Raw genomic sequence first — 17,428 nt, forward strand, 5'->3', positions numbered from 1 at the left:
AGGAAAGCCCCCGGGGACGGGGAGGGCTCTGCTTCGTCTGGAGGGAGGCGCTGCGTGTTCGGCACGGCCTGTGAGGGGGGGAGGCCTGTGAGGGGGGGAGGCCTTCTCGGGCAGCCTTGAGCTGCTCTCTGTGCGCTCACCTCCTCGCCTTCCCCTTCCACACACTCTTCCCTGCATGTTCTGCTTTTCTGGTTCGTTGCTGTTTTGATTTTTGTCTGTCTTGTCATAAGAAAATTACTTTTAAGTGCAGGTAACGCCCTGTTATTGGAAGTGTATCTTATCGGAGCAGTTTAATGAATGATGCCTGCAGAGGCACAGTCAGATACTCTTTAACAGAGGAGTAGCTGTGAGGTGTTAGAGGAAAAAATCACTGCGCATTTTAGAATTGCTATAAGGAAGCCAGTGTTACTGTTAGTAAACAGAATCATGTGAGATTTGTCAAGTGGTGTATTGTGAAAAGTCAAAGATGCATGTTTGTAAAAAAAAAATTAAAAAACAAACATTGCATGGGCTAGAGAGCTTGCTGCTTGTTAAAGCTGAATTGTATAAATGTATTTTAAACCGTGTTAGTGTACACGAGCTTAAGATTAGCTCAAGGTCCAAAGATCCACTTTCACTTTGGAAAATAACAGAAACCCTGCTTTGCTGAGGTAGCTCAGTGATTCATTGCCTTCCAAGACATTGTAAACCAAGAGACAGAGAGTTGCTGTAATCCTCCAAGTTATGTGTCTCTGCTTTTCCCCAGTATTACTTTTAAAAGCTAGAAAAAGTGAGGCTTGAGCTGCTACCATGTTCTTTCCAGCTGATGTTGAACTTACTGTGCTTCATAAACTAGCCTGGCCTGTTTTGCTTGAATACTTTTTAATTTATATGGTAGCTGTAATTTTCTATAGAACAAATTCTTTTAAAACCAAGCCTTTAAAGAAGCAACACTTCTAATTCTACAGATGTATTGTCCCAGCACTATGTAAAATAAATCTCAGCCAGATCTGCTCTTCTCACCTGTCTGGGTTCTTTTCTCCTGTTCAGCCAGTGAGTTGCTCTGCTGTTTCTTCTGTGGGATAAACTCTGTGCAGGACACTGGACTCCATTAGGATTCAACATCCCTTCTCTGTGCCAGGAAGGTGGTGTTTCTGTTGACCACATTCTTATTTGTATGACCTGTGGAAATTTTTTCATCTGTGCTACTAGGTATTTTAGTAAATCTTATTTACATTGAAACCAAATAGAATGGAAAATAAGGGGAAAACAGTGAGTGCAAACTTAAAATTTAGTAATCAATGGAAAATGTTCTGAGAGGAGGAAAATATAAGATAAAACATGATTTCCAGATTAGTTAGTGCAGTTTTAGTAAGTCTGAACATCCTTATGTTGAGAGTGTCTGCCTGAACTCTCATTAAATGATTAAGGTAGCTTGAGTTCTGCCTGCGTCAGCTAAGGCATTTAATTTTTCGTGTAACTGTTCAGTTCTGTTTCAAGTTCCAGTGAGTAAACGTACAGATAAAAGGTCTACTCCAAATGCACATGTTGCAAACTGATGGATTACCTGTGGATGAACTCGCAGTAATGCCTGGCATGACTTGACTGCAGAGCTGATCGTAAACATCACTACAGTCTGCAGAACTTTTCTGGCTAGCTCATTTTTGACAATTTTAAAGCATGTTTGAGACCTTTTATGGCAAAGTACCAGCTTATGTTAGCCGAATTAGATTCTTTTTTCTCTTGTATTTTGAAGAAATTGTAGCTGAACAGTTGTTTAACTGTTGAACAGTTGCACTGTTGTAACTTACAACAGTTACGGGGAGTTGTAACTTACGTTAATTTTTTTTCTCTACCTCATTCTGGCTTTCTCTTGCAGACTTACGTTATTGTAAATTCTTTAAATGCCAGTGTTTCAGTATTAATAGACAAGGAATTTCTTTGCACCATGGTCTTTGTTTGGGAGTTTTTATAGAATGTGTATCTTGTTTTACTCATATTCAGTTCTGGTACATTAAATTATGGCGAACTAAATGTTCAAAGGCATTTGAAAGTATAAGTCTAAGCAGCCAGTTGAGACATCAGTATAAAACTTCACACACACCCCCTCCAGTCACCTGCTGTCTCTCTCTGCAAGCATCTGCATTTTTTAGCTGATAGCACTGTTTCTCATGTGCATGTCCCATGACCCCAGATTTAACTACCAAATAACCTAATTCCTAAGTCGAGCAATGACACTGGCTGTTCTTCTGTCCGCTCCCTGTTCTGGTAGGCAAATCACATTCATAGGCAAAATACTTCAGTCTTCCAAGTTTGCATCTCTCTGCTATTGTGCAATGTGTTCCTGCTACGTATTCAATTTGCGGAGGTACAGCGCTACTTAAGCCTGTGAGAATGTCCGTGTAACACTGAATTTACTGTCAAAATAACAAAAGCAACAACACAGCATGTATATTTCAACAGAACTTTTTTTTTCCCTGGGACTAGACCATTCAGTTTCTACTTAACTCCTTTCTTTGTTACAGGGGAAAAATATTAATTTGTAACTGTTCTCAGCATTATCAATAGTTTCTCTGGCTATGCTTTAATTTCAAGATTTAAGTTGTTTCGTGTTATATCTACCTTTCCGTTGTTTCCCATGGGTTTGCCAGTGTTGCTGTGAAGGAAGAAATTTAAAACTTCTATCTTTCTCAAACTAAGTTTCTATGTATTCTAGATTTAACTTTGCATTCTATTAATGAAAGTGTTACTTTTAATTAATATTTTTAATAACTTTATTTGCATGTGAGGCTGACCACACCATCTTAGAAGAGTGATGAACAAAGTTCATTGCACAAGAAGAAAACAGCTCCAGTTGTGAAACTAATTTGACTTTTAATTTAATTTCTAACTTTATTTTCTTTCTCTAATGAAAGAAAATTTTTTCTAATTTTTTAAGGTAGTCCTCAGACAGTTCATCAAGTTCCCCAGCATCCAGGAAATTCTGACAGTAATACTTACCAAAGTATTCAGCAGATGAGAAATGCAATGGAGAAAGAGATGAAGAGTGAGAGAACAAGAGGAAATGGTAGAGAATTGGCCTTCACCCTCATGCCCTTGTATGCTCTTGGAGTGGGAGTCTTTGCAGCATACAAATTTCTTAAGGTAAGCTATAAGAAAAGCATTAAATTATTGAAATTAGAAGGAAATGTAACTGGTTTGTTTGGGTTTTTTTCCCCTAATTTTAAGCCCATGTATATGGTTGTTCAAAAGCCATTTCTTGCTCAGTTTGAGTGTGAGCTCTAAAGTTAAAATTGTAGTATATCTGATTCTTCCTTATAAAGGCTTCTGACTCATCTTTTCTTAGACACTTAAAGAAGTGGGAATCTTACTACCTGCCTGCCCCCCTGCCCTCAAATAACACTCTGAGAATCTAAACAGTGCTGTGCTGTTACCTGAGACTATAACTTATGCCTCATCAGTATTTCACTTCCTTTTCATTCTTCAGAATGAGAATGGATATGGGAAGGCGATAGATGACTCCTGCAGAGTAATAATCTTAGCTTAGCAATGAGAATAGCGAGTAGTCGAGACCTTTTATTTGGACTTCTCCTTTGGTCATGCAGCTGCAACATAGCCTTTTACCCACGAAATGTGATACCTTGTCTACCATTAGTAAATTAAGAAAGGAAAATACATGATCAGTTGTGGTTTGGTTTTGTTCTTGGGTTTTTTTTTCAGTATTGTTCTTCATATGTATTATTTATAGCAAGAGATAGTACAGCACTTGTAATGCTGAGAGTGCACCTGGAACACTGTTGCTTGCCTTCAGGGAAAAAAGCTTAAATCTGAACAGAACCAGAGACAGCATCTTCATTTCCATAGTCAGTTTCATATATTTCTTTTTTTATATATTTCTCCTATATGAGAAAAACGAAACAGTTTAGCAAGAGGAACATAGAGGCTGACCAGTTTGGTTTTAAAAATAAGTTTAATTAGATTTTAAATAAGATTTAAATATAAAAACAGTATTTTGTGTGTTAAAACTCTCTACACTTGTGCCTGTGGAATTGAAATGTAAATATTTTAATAATAACATCTTTATTACTTTAAAAAAGAAGTTTTGCCTCCTACTTAATGGTAGGAGACTGGATCCAGTAACCTAGAGGGTTCCTTCTGTTCATTTTTGAAAACTAGAGTTGAAATAGCAAATGTTTTATTTTACAACTTTGTCAGTCATGTTGTTGTTGCTTAAAATGAGAAGTGTTAGTTCAAGAATGGCAGGAAAAAAGTTTCATTAATGGAGCACATCTTCATGGTTGCTATTTAATTTCAGTAAATTTCTAAATGCATTTTTATTTTTAATGTATAAATAGTGATGAAGTCTTTTAATATAATTGTATTTATCAAAGATGAAGTCATACGAAGAAAGTCTCTCCAAAAAGGAAAAAAGTACAGAAGAGAAGGCAAAGGAAACAGGTAAGATACCTATTCAGAATGCTTATGTTCATGAAAAATGTGTATTTCCTGCTGGAACAAAGCTACCTATTTTCATTGATGTGGTCTAGCTAAACGAGAACAATTTTTGAGTTACATGCAGTTAGGAACCTACAAAAAACCAGTTTGTTATTCTGTACATTTAAAACACTGGTTCGAGGTTTGTTTGAAAACTCCAGATGATAATACATACTTTAAAACAGCTATAGTAATATAGTATGATTCTCTGCCTTTTAATGTCTGATGCTTTTCTCACTTGAGACCTGTTCATTTTTTTCAGTAGAATAGGATGTTGAAATAGCATATAATACTCTTCAGAATTAATAGAGTACTTAAAAAGGATATAATGATCTGCTTTAGAATTGTACTGGGTTGATAGTAGAACAGCATGGATAAACAATTACAGAGACTATTGAATTTCTGGGCCAGATTAGAAACCTGTTAAAAACACTAAATGTTTATAGAAGAGACGGAATAAATGATACGACCTTTTTCTTCATGATACGGAGTACTCTTGAGTGTCTGATTCAGTCTGTTCTGCACATGCCAAGAAGTGGGATTTAATTTGGATAAAAAATTATGGCACATCAAAGTTGTGCTGTTTTCACACTTGTTTTTGCCCCTTGTAGAGATACATTTTTAGTTAATTAAACGAACAGCCTCTTTTGGTGTTCCTGTACGCTGGATCTGTAATCATGTTCAGCAATGATTTGCTGCACTGCTTACTCGCCGTCGTTGCGTGTTGCTTTCTTCTTTCTTCAAAGTTTAATAGTATTTTAGGGGGAGTTACTCCTTTCAACTCCAGTATGTTAAGTGTTGAATGTATTTGCAGAGTGTGAGTGGGCAAATTCATGACAGTATATTAAGTACAAATACACTACTTAAACCTCAGGAAGTCTTGGAGCCGCATTGTTTTTGAGACTGGGAAGGTGAGAGCCACATTCACACTCAGTTTCTACCAGGGTGTCCCCTGATTGGGCACTACTGGAGACACGTTGTTGGATGAGAAGGGCTTCTGGTCACATGTAGTAAGGCTTCTGTTACCTTTACCACTCCTTTTTCATATTCTAGAATTTTATAGAGAAAAAAACTTCCTGTTTTTGAGTCTGCCAAACCAAAAATCTAAATTAGTATCCTTTTCGTATTGTAAATACATTTCTTACAATTTTTTCTCTCCTCCTCCTCTCTCTTCTTCTTGCCTCCTTTTTAATTTTGCTTTTGTTTTTTTGTTAGAGCATCAGCTTTTAGAACTGGAACAGCATCTAGCACAGACAGAGAAAATGTTAAATTCCTTATTGACTCAGTTGGATCCACTGTCAAACTGGTGAGTGCTCCTAAAATACCTCAGTATTCTTTTCTGTAAATTAAAATTCTCCAAAATGTTAACAAATAGTTTTAAAAATGTTCCTTATCTATATGTAGGGAATAGTGTTTAGGAACCTTCTTTAATTACTTACCGTAATTAGACAAATTCACTGACCAATTTACCTAACAAATTTCTAGTAGTAATGTGGAGCAGAGAGAGTAAACAAAATCTGAAATAAATGAGAAAAGCCTTTAAACTGTGAAGCTGTATCTTAGGCATTGTTGTACTAAAAATAAAACTACTTTGGATAGTTGTTTCTTTCAGTAGTCATTACTGAATTTGGTCATGTGGGCTCCAATGTTAGAATTCAGTGGCTAGATTATTCACTAGGTGTATGTGGTGGGCTCTCCACTTCTCAGGAGACAGTTCTCAAAGAAATGCTTGACCTAAATGTGTTGCTAACTTAACTATGGTATATCCATGGAAGGAAATATTGAAATCTTGTGCATTATTGTCAAGCACTCATTTCGAAAGTAATGCTTCAGCTGTTGATGTCTGTCTTTTTTTCCTAGTGTTAATGCTTTAGCTTGTGAGCAGAAAGATGAAATAATGACACAACTCCAGTCAATTAGACGACTGATGAAAGAAAGTGGACTGGATAAATCAGAAAACAAGATGAAAGGTACTTTGATTTCCAGCAGGGTAGATAAAAAAGTAGTTTATATTTTAAAAGAATAAGCAGATTTTACTATAGTTATGTTCAGCTCCTGCATCTTTGATAATGTGTGTGTGTGGAATTGATTTTATTCTGGAGGACTACTATTTGTCCTGTTTGAGTAATTAGTTTGTAAGTAGTTTCAAATTTTTGATACATTATGATCTTTTTTTTTCTTAAGAATAGGTGCTAAAAGAGATTGTATTGGGATAGACCACACAGTCACATTCTGCTTTGTTAAAATGAGCTGCTTGAATGTGAATTCCTGAGCAGTCTGTTAGTATCGAAATAACTTTTAGTCTGAGGATTCCCAGACAGGGACCTCTAAGGCTGTGCATAATGGTTGCATAATATACTAAACAGCAAATTGTATATTAGTTTCAACTGGAGACTTCCAAGAGGTGCATAGTAGTCCAAGAGAAATCCTAAACATTAAGAATGGTTCACTATAAATTTTGAGAATTTTTGAATTGGTTGAATCTTAATAAAAGAGATAAAACAAATAAAAACATATCTTTTACGTCTAAAGTGACCTTGAAATTTGGAGCCTTTCTGTTAATTTAAACTTTCTTTTTTTGTGTGTGTGTGTGTGTGTGTGTGTGAATTACTAGATGTCAACCACATTTGTAATGAGAAACTTGAAGATCTCATTCAGTCATTTTCTGAACATTCTCAAGAGAAAGAAATGGATGACAGAGAAGATGACAGAAATGAAGATTTGCTCGAGGATGTTGCTAATGATTACAAAATTGAAGAACATGAATTATATGATGAATGTGAAGTTCATCAGTTGGAGCCAGATGTGGTAGAGGACCAAGAAATTATAAACAAGGATGCCACAGAACCAGAAGAGATGGGATTGAGGAGACGCAATAGATATGAATGCAATCTGCATACGTAAAACTTCCAAGAGCTTATGAAATTTTAAAAATAATGTTGTATGCACTTTAAACTGTTTTGAATGAAGTTGTGTGCACTGCTATATGCTTTAAAAAGAGGGGTGAAATACTGCCTGTGCTCCTATCTGTGATGGTTCTGTAACTGACTTCAGTGGCAGCAGAATTTCACTTAGTATGTTTACATATTTTTTTCTATTTATTTTTCTCCTACAAAAATATTTCTGTACTCTGTATATAATGCACTGTAACTATATCTGATGCTTCACTAAAATATTGGCATATCTAGTAATTAAAACTAAAGAATAGATGTTTCGTAAATGTTTTGTAACTAGTAAGCATGGTGCCACTTGAACTGTGATTTTCTTGAGTTCATTAAAGAGCATGCACTGATGAATTTAGCTCTTTGTGGAAAACTTTTCTCTAGGGGCGGAATGAAAAGCAGCATGAGTTATGTCTTAAAGATGCTTTCGTAGGTTTATTTAGAGAGAGAGAAATTTAGCCACAGAAACTATTCTAAGATAATTCTGTCTGAGTTTGCCATCTCCTCAGAAATTATGTAAATATCTGTATGTCAGTTTAAACCTTCATGCATTGCATTGGATCACTCAATTTCTTCTCCACTTTTCACTGGTTAAACTCAGCAGCTGCCTAGTAGTTGATTGATACCCATTAGTACTATATTTCCATTTCATATTTTAACACAATGGAATCTGGCTTTTTGATTCACTGTAGTACACTTTTATCAGTATTAACAGATCTATTGCTATTTATCATTCAACAACTGTGGGGCTTGGGAGTTTCTTTTTTCAGTACATTATGCCAACTTCATTGTGACTTTTTTAGGTCAGTGTTAAACATTTTTTACCTTTGCCAGAATAGTTTTTGTCAATACCTTTATTTTCTACTATTTTTTGTTCACTTAATGTACATGTCTATGAAACTGCCGCCCTTTAATGACAGAAATTACATTAGAGGTAGGTCTGTCAGTGCAATGCTGTTAAATTTTCCATTTTATTATTGCATGGCTTTTAAGTAGGGCAGTTATAATGCCTGAACTCTTCTGCCATCTTTTTTTCTTACAGGAAAATAATATGTGGATTTGTTTTTATGGAGGAAATGTACTGTAGTTAAAGCGATATTACTGTATCTCTCACTGAAGTGGAAGGATTTGTTCACTCTTGTGTAGAAACGTGGTACATCTTTGGTTCTAAAAACAGATCACAGGCTTGGAAGTAGCATCCAGAAATACATCCTTAGTGTCAGTGTATTAGTAGTTTTGTAATATGTGAGGTTTTGCCTTACTTTGGAAAATGGATAGAAAAGCCAGGCTTTCTCAAGAGGCAACAGATTTTTCCCTAAGACAGAATGGATGAATTGGAACTGGTACTTGGACACAATTTGCATTTTAAAAATAACTAGTGTAGGCCTGGTCATTCAGGACAACTGGAAGTGTTTAAAAAAATCGTACTTGCTTAGGGGCTATCCTCTGTGCTCAGTAACAAGGCTAATTAAAGTGAATAGCTGAAACTAATTTCAAAGCCTTTGATCACAGGGAATGAAGGGACGGGAACCAAGCATGCCACGCTGCCGTGGTGTTTGCTGCTTGCGACTCCATTGCTTGCTCTCCTGTGAGAGCTGGTGTGGGTGTAGGCCAGCGCTGCTGCCTACCAGGCGCTGCCCCTGTGACCACCTTCCCTGCGTTGGGCCGTGTTTGAGTCGTCAGTGCGGGTGGCTTTCCCGTTCTTTGGATGCTGCTGATGCTTGAAGTCTTTGGCTGGCAGGCTAGCGGCGAGCGCAGGGAGAAGTGCCCAGGCACGCAGCCGTGCCCGAATCGGGTGTTTCCTCGGAAGGGAACGGGGAATTCGCCTCCCCCGCTTAGCTGGGGTTGTATCTTGCGAAACTTCCGTGCGAAACGCGGCTCAGATTGGCCTCTCCGCGCTGCAGTACCCGGCAAGGCCTTGGGGCGGGCGGGGGTAGGGGCGGTGCCGCGGGGCGCCTGCGGCGGGCAGGTCGTGACAACGCGGGCCGCGGTGGGGCGCGGTTACCATGGAGGCGCGGGCCCATTACCTCAGCCGTGCGCGGCCTGGCTGAGCCTGTCTGTGAGACCGCGCGGGTGAGACCTCTCCGGGACCCGGCCAGGTCTGTCCCGGGCCGTGGGACCTGTCCCAATGCGTCCCCAGGGAAATAGTGTTTCCGTGGCACTTAGCGTTTATTTTTCCTCATACTGCATCATTTTCGTGATTAAGTTACTTCAGCGTGTTAACCAACAATGCTCTTTTCCCCCTGTGCCTTCAGTTACACGATACAAAGACCTGAGCTTGTGTGAGGACAGAGACTCTTCGTTGTGCATGCCCTGAGGAAGGAGGTATGGCTGGTGGCTGGCTAGCGGCGAGCAGTTGGGTGGCCGTCTCCAAACAGGCCCTGCAGCTGTGCTTCTGCTTGGTTAAAGGAGAGACTAGTTGGGAGTTAAAACCTGTTTGGTAGGTAGAAACGGGGTCAGTTTTTGTGTATGGTGATTTGGAAACGGAGCATCTGCTTTCTGGGAACGAAGTTACAGGATTTTGATTTGAAACTGGCTGGGTGGAAGGAGAAACCAGCAGAGTGGGAGATAATGTACTGATAAAACATCACTCTGGAGCTCAGAGGTGATGCCTGTGTGCCAGGAGGGCCTTCACATCTTCCTGAAAATACTGAGTCCCAGGGCATGGTGCAATTGAAAGCCAGGCAGCAGCTCTAAGAGTAAGAAAAGGTTTGATGTTGTCAAAGGGTAGCTAATCTGTAATGCTGGTATGAGAAATTATCGAGAGAATTGTAAGGAAAAGAAGGAGTTAAACTTGAGGCAAAGATGTAAATTTGAACAGATATCTGGTTAAGCATTAGTAAGGAAGGACAAATTAAGAAGCGGTGAAAAAGGGAACCCGGCAACATTTCATAGCTTGCTGAAGACAGTACCCAAATTATTGGTGATAGACACATTCTTTCTCATGCTATAATGTTGGATTTTTTTTTTCAGGAGTACTTTGAGAAAATAATGGGGTTTTTATATATTTGCTTTTCTGGTTTTCAGTTTATTCTGAAGGTTATCACTGAATCAGCATGGATTTGGAAGTTAAAGGAGTTGCTGCATCCCCTCAAAGGCAGGCTCAGCTGTCATCAAGGGGGAGGAAACGTCAGGTACGTTAATAGAAGGCTTGTTGTTCTCCTTCCTTCCTTTGACATTTTAACAAATATTTTAATCATACTTCTGAAGGTTTTTAGTTTGAGGTTATAATGAGTCGTGCAGAGAAGGAAACTTTTAAAGATATTTTTTGTCAGAAAGTGATAGTTTAGCATGACAGGTCCTCAAATGAAGGTGAGAATTTCCAATAAAAACAGCTGTCCTAAAATAACTGATATTCTGGGTACTTAGCTGGGACGTGGAGAACTTGGTAACAAACTAGTGCTTGCAATTAAGAGCAGCAGAGGCTTGAACCTGTACTGTGTGCTGGCTCAGGCTATTAGTGAAACTGCTAACAGACGTGTCTGTGTTTTTGTTTTGCAAGACAGTAATAAAGTAAAGCAACCCCAAAACATAATTTCAAAAAGCATTATTTCAGAACGATGTGTAAAATGAATCTCAGTGCTCTCCTTTCAATATGAAGGGAGATTTTTCTTTCCAAGTATTTCTGTTAGTCTACATTTTGAGATAAGGTAGGTGTGCAATCCTCACCAGATCACAGCAGAAACTTTTGGGCTAACTTTTCAAAGCCTGATAAGTACAAATACAATCTTGGATTCTGAGGGCGGGTTTTTTTTTATTATAGCTGAGGTAAATGTCAATACTGTTAATAACAGTTGATTTTTCAGCACAGGTACTGTGTATTTTATGCCCATGAAGTGAAGTTACCTGGCAATCTTCCCTTAGCCCCCAAGCACCCATTTAACTTCCTTATTTGTTGGATGACCTCATTAGGAATTCTTAGAGTTTGACTGTCGAGTTACTGTTTTGCTTTTTGTTTGATTTGGAGTGAAAAAGGACCTTTTATAAATGATACCACATCCATGTTATAGACCTTTTAACCAGTCTTTTGAGAATGAAATACCTGTATGTAACAAGAACATTTGGGGCATTTAGTGTAGGTTGTAAAAGAAATGTCAATTTTTCTCTAATCCCTCATCCCTTTTTTTCTTTTTTTTTTTTTTTGGGTGCCCCTCAGTTTACAAATTTAGACTTCCTAGTCCATATGATTCTTGGTGGCTTGAAAAACAGATCATAGATTAAGATTAGGTTGAAACTATGTGCTTCATCCCATAAACGTGGACAGTCTTCAGGATGGCTTTTGTCTGCATTCTTCATGGTTTGATGACTTCTAGAAAAAGAATTACATTAAGACTTTAACATCTAGAATGTGGCATGTTCTTTAGCATATCATAGTTGCAATGGTTCAGAAAATTTGTATACTTGTGATTTAATGCATGGCATTTAGCCTTAAGAGTAAGACTAAATTGTGTTAGAGCTCTTAACTTTTTTTACATATGTGACCACAAGGTGGTGGTATTTATTATGTTCGCCTTTTTTTTCTTTCTTTTTTTTTTAAACCTGAATACCCTTTTTTGAAGGCACTAGAGGGTAGTATTGCTGAACTGTGAACTTTTTTCAGGAGCACTCTTCAAGGGTGTGTGCCAGGAAAGGAGTTGCAGTTCTGTGACTGTTCTCAAATAGTGAAAGGTGTTTGGGCACTGCTGGAAATAGGATGTCTGCTCAGCCCAGGCTGTGATGTTGAGATCTCTCCACCAAGGACTGTGAAAACAAAGATGCTGGCTGTGGTTCAGAACATCCTTGGAGCACATTTTTCTCCAGACTAGGAGGCCAGTTGGGAGAATTGTTATGAGGTGCTTGCCCCAGTCAAACTGTCTTCCCTTGGCATTTGCTGTTGGCTGTTTTCAGAAAGCCATAGTGGGGTAGATGGAGCTTTGGCTCAAGTCTTTTTTTCTTCCTCTGTTCTCGCTCAGCTGGTTTTAGAGATCTGTGTGATATACAGCCATACAAAATAGTGTCAGTGCACAAGCTGCCTGGTCACCCTCATGTGCTGCAATACTAAAGCTGAGATGATACATTTACACCAAATATCAGGGCTTCTTTGGGCTCTGAGCTAGCGCCATGTGAACCAGCTGGCTGTTGGTATTGTGGTTTTGGTTTAATGGTTGGCTGAAGGGTTGGTTCCCAACAAACAAGGACCATGTGACCTAAACCACTGTAAGGAGTGATTGTAAAAGAGTCTCGGGAAAATGGGGTCATTTTTAATGCATTGCTAATAGCTGACTTGCATACTATCTGGATTCTGGATTCTTAATGGCTGGAAATCTTTCTGTCATAGTGAATGCTCAGTCTTTTAGTCTGATGATCTGTAAGAACAAACTTTCAATGAAAAGTTTTTGTTTTATCTTTTTGTTACTAGTGTCTCTGTCAAATATATCAGACAGATACTTTGATGCATTGATTTTAAATATTCAAGGGGAAATTGAAAGAGAGAACTGTGTATTTTAATTGTGATCCCTGTAGGTATGTAATAATGTGTTGTTATTTTAGGGCTGGAGACCAGATACAAGTGCTACTCATGGCCCTCGCCCACCAGAGTAAGTCTGCTTCTATTTCTGATCAGTTTCTGTAATTGTGCATTATTAACACAATACATTTGCATTTGTATTGTTATGCAGCTTGGTGTTCCATAAAATTTATCATCATAGGTTTGTTTTCTATGATTTATACTTAGAGTAGAATTTTTGATGCATTATTTACATTGGAATTAAGTCGATTTACATTTGATTTTGCTTAACGGTCGAGTTGTACTTAGGGCTTTCTTATTTATACATAGTCTTTCTTGAAACTATTTTTTTTTTAACTCTTAGCCTTCCTTGCAGGTATTAGAGTAGAAACTTCAGAGAAAGTGTTTTGAAGGATTTTTACAAGCAAAGGAAAATTTTGTACAGTGCCTTATAAAATTTTAAAACCTTATATTGAGTTCGGCAGATAAGCAAAGTCTGCTTTTCCAAGGATCATGTTTGATAGTTTAGGGTTTTTTTTGTTTACTGAAATGCCTTACAGCCTATGTATCTCTAGATTATTTTATAAGTATATGTGACCATGGCCTTGGATTATTCATATTGAAGTCAAAGAACTTCAGCTTCTGGGTACTGTTGGTCATTCTCTAATATAAAAGGACTGGAAATTAGGGAGCGCTCTTATTCCAAGAAGTAATCGTGTTATAAGAGGGTTGTTTGGAAATGTTGGTGCTAAAATATAAAAAATAGGTATTCGTGGTGCTCTGGAGTATTCCTGGAGTAAAGGCAGAAAGCAGAGAGATGCTTTGATGAATTGGAGATTTTTTTCTCTGAAGTATAGATGACTTCCACTGTGTTAATCTTTTCCAAAAGATTTGGAAGTTTTGCATCCCAAGGAGCTATTGCTTCCTTGTTGTCCCTCTTGTGACTGATTACAGAGGAGTGTTGACACAGGCCTGCTGTAGAAGACAGGAATAAGGAATCCCTGATTTATGATCTTTTTGCAGGAGCTCCTGTTGGGGAGTGACGAGAAGCCAGGATGGGCTTGCTAGGAGTGAAGGGCCTTGCAGGGTCTGGGGTACCCTGCAGCTGGGGAAGAGGTAAAGCTCAGTGGCCGGTTCCTGAGCTGAAGCCAGAGGGGCTAACAGGGATTTGCCAAATAGGCCATTTCCAGTTGTAGTGAAACTGTTCATAGCAGGGAAATTTTTGTGAAGGAGCCAATGATAATAACTAATAGGCAGTTTGCTTTTACTGTAATTGAAAAATAAGAGAACATACTACTATTAATACTGTTTTAACTTCCTGCAGGGTACCATGCCTAGATCTAGGAAGGCTGGGAGATTCTGATGAAGAGGTAATTATAAATTAATTATGTCTTGAATAGTTTTTAGAATTCATGTGTTGCAGGAGTTTATAAAAATATCACTCTGAAAAGAAAACAATTGCGATTGCTTATCTTTTTTTTTTTGTCATTTTAGGATGGGGACTCTTACATCCCATATAGTGGGAGTTATCCTCATACATGCTCTCTGGATTCACCTTCAGATTGGAGAACATCATTACAAATGCCATATGCACAGCATCATCGGGCTCAACAGGTCAGTCTGTCGCTACAACTGTCTTTACAATATGCCCCTTTAGCAGTAATTTAGAAAAGCATACTTAGCTTTATTGTACAAGTTCTCTTTTTTCTTTCGGTTAAACTCATATCTCCAAGTGCTATTGGTTCAAAATATTTTTGGCAAAGTACTTTTTTACTGAGAAGACTGTAATATTTCAAAAATGTTCTGTAGTAATCATGCACTGTACATAATAATGATAAAAGTCTTACTACTACTAATACGTTTTTATTTAGTTAGGATGCAGGAAATATTCTAACTTATCAGTGTTATCTCTTTTTGGAAAAATTGGAAAATATGCTATTTTAAAATCCATTATTACAAAAATATTTAACTTATGTAAACCTAAGAAACACTCTAATGAGCGTGTTTAAAACAGAAGCGTAGCTAGAGGAAAAAACAGTTATTAATTTGTACGTAACCTATGCCCCTTGAAACAAATAATATAGCAGCTTCCATGGCAGGACTCCAAATTGTCTGGATCTCAAGATGAATCTGCCAAGATCATAAATTTTTTTGTTTCCCTATATAACCAAATGGTTTCTCAACTTGAAAAAAAATGCATTTAAATAAAAACTGAAATGGTTAAGTGCTTTGTTAAAATAATGGACTAAGAATGTGCTACTACTCGGAATATCTGTGTGCTCAACGTAGCTATTATGTAATTGTAAACATATAACTATGTTATTTTCCTTTGTGCTGCATTGTAAGTGTGCAGTGCAGGCATGCTTGAGTTGCTGTACTCTTTCTAGGTCTGGATGCGTATGATTTCACTGCTTGTTTTACCCTTTTATAAAAAATATAGAGTTCTTAAATACAGTTCTGTCTAGCTGCAGGAAGGCTAGTGGAAGGTTCGTATGGCTTTCTCTGTTTCTCAGGCTTTTTCTTCTTTTCTTCTCTGCTTTCCTTTGTCTCTTGTTGCTTCCTTACTAAAGTGCTGAATGTGCAGGAATGTATCTTCTGTTCACTTACTTTCTTCTGCTCTCTCTCTCTGGTTTTGCCTGACTTTTTTTCTTCTCCTCTTTTGTGGAGAAGATTTTCAAGCAGTTTTAAAATATTTTAATGTATTCCTCTGAGCGGCCTTTATTTCTGCATTGCTTGCTTCTGGGGCCCTGACTGAGCATTCTTTTAACAAGACATATTCCAGCTTCTTCAGTAACAGACTGTGTAAGTAAATCTTCCCAAAATAGGTCACTTTTGGAAGAATAATTTAAATATAGTCTTATCATTCAGGAATTAACCAGTGAAGGGATGTGGATCATCTTTTGAAAGATAAAGCTTCCCTTTCAAGAACATAAATCTTTTGGGGTTTTGAGAAGTGGTTTTCTAGAACAGGACTGTTAACACTGCTGTTGCAAGGTGAGATATGTCAAGTAGAGATGCTAGATAAGGCCATCTTAGTTTTGTTAGCGTTGAAAGAATATTGCTAAAAGATTGGAGGTGTTAGTTATTCAGGGAGATGAGGAAGAATAGAGTCTTGGTCTTCTGTCATTGCTGCTGTTTCTTTTCTGCTAATGCAGCCTTCATTGTGTAGAGCACTGAAATGGACATAAAGTGAGGAAGGTACTTAGCCTTTTCAGCTGATGTTGTTTTAGAGGTGGAAGTCCCAGCACTAATACTCGTCTGCCATCCAAGAATGCTAGAACTTCTGATTGAAAAACATCAGCGCAGTTTCGGCCATTAAAAATCAAATGTCAGAATTCCCATTTTAGTGATCTGTAACACTATTTTATAGGACAGAGCCACTGAATCTTAGCTTCTCTCTTTAAAAGTCACATAAAACAATTTGGCTGTATACTTTTTAGATAAAAATGGCAGAATACGAAGTGAAAATTAAGCCTGAATATGCAGTCATGTTTTTATTTTTTTCTTAATGTGAAGCATAGTGTCAAGAAGTTTCAGAAGTTGCACTGAATGGGAATTATGATAATGCTGTTCTCATTCAGTAAATGAACCAAAGGCTTTTATATTGATTACTCTTTGCTTCAGCATTCTGTTTTGGAGCAGAAGACAATACCAGAAAATCTGCCATCCCCAACAGACAGATACAAACTGAAGTATCGTCAGTATGAAACAGATATGAAGGAGGAATATAAGCAGTATTCTCAGAGAATTGCAGAAAAGAAGAAAGACCACCTCCAATGTTCAGAAGCTTCAATAAAGGTAGCTGGCGAAGAAGTAATTGCATTTTTAAATAGGAAACGTGTGTTGGTATTTCATTACAGTGTTTGCAGAAGTTTACACGTGTGTGCATTCATTTCTTCCATGTTTTTACTGTAAAGAAATTAAAATGTGTAATTTCAGCATCAAATGTTGAGTAGGAAATAAAATATAGCCAGCTTGTTTTAGTTGTTCGAGAGCAAGAAACTGAGGTGCTCTGAGAATCTAAGTATGCTTGTATTCTCTGGTAAGAAATGTACTATTTGCCCTCATAGTTCACGTCTACTCTAAGCGTGAAGATTAGCATGATTGATAGGGAAGAGTTTGCAGCCTAGGAAGATGAGACACAGCAAAATGTTATTTCCAAGTACAGAAATACATTCAAGCTTTTTTATTTTTATTAATTATTATTCTATTTAATTATGACTTTAATTATATAGGACTTTAAAAAGGAGAACGGAAAGACGTAATCTGTACCTTCGAGAACAATTAACACTAAAAATGGGAAGGAATATAGGGTTAAAATAATGGAAAAAATTATCTGTACTTTTTGTTTTGACATTGTATAAGATCCAGTACAGTTGGACTGCAAGTTGTATTAATTCTGCCATTTTTTTGTGTTTTAAAATTAAAACTAAGATGAGAACAAGGGAAGATCAGTAGAGAGAAACTGGAAAACAAAGGAGTAAAAAAATCCAAACCTTTCCTCCTGTTCTGGAAGAGATAATGGATA

The 17,428-nt window shown here is 37.6% G+C and overlaps 2 protein-coding genes across 2 annotated transcripts; both read left to right on the top strand.

Moving 5' to 3' along the window:
* The first annotated feature begins 2,921 nt into the window (after positions 1-2,921).
* On the top strand, positions 2,922-7,492 carry CCDC107 (coiled-coil domain containing 107). Its single transcript, XM_010187563.1, has 5 exons — positions 2,922-3,123; positions 4,371-4,437; positions 5,689-5,779; positions 6,334-6,443; positions 7,088-7,492. The coding sequence occupies exons 1-5, from the start codon at positions 2,995-2,997 to the stop codon at positions 7,375-7,377; spliced, it is 687 nt and encodes a 228-aa protein (XP_010185865.1). The 5' UTR covers positions 2,922-2,994; the 3' UTR covers positions 7,378-7,492.
* A 2,979-nt stretch (positions 7,493-10,471) lies between these two features.
* On the top strand, positions 10,472-17,030 carry LOC104543061 (calcyphosin-2-like). Its single transcript, XM_010187564.1, has 7 exons — positions 10,472-10,549; positions 12,945-12,991; positions 13,924-14,016; positions 14,225-14,270; positions 14,395-14,514; positions 16,525-16,698; positions 16,971-17,030. Exons 1-7 carry the CDS (start codon positions 10,472-10,474, stop codon positions 17,028-17,030), a joined length of 618 nt encoding a protein of 205 aa, XP_010185866.1.
* The last annotated feature ends 398 nt before the right edge of the window (positions 17,031-17,428 follow it).

Source organism: Mesitornis unicolor, unplaced genomic scaffold, assembly GCF_000695765.1.
Source record: "Mesitornis unicolor isolate BGI_N332 unplaced genomic scaffold, ASM69576v1 scaffold40526, whole genome shotgun sequence".
Lineage (NCBI taxonomy): Eukaryota > Metazoa > Chordata > Aves > Mesitornithiformes > Mesitornithidae > Mesitornis > Mesitornis unicolor.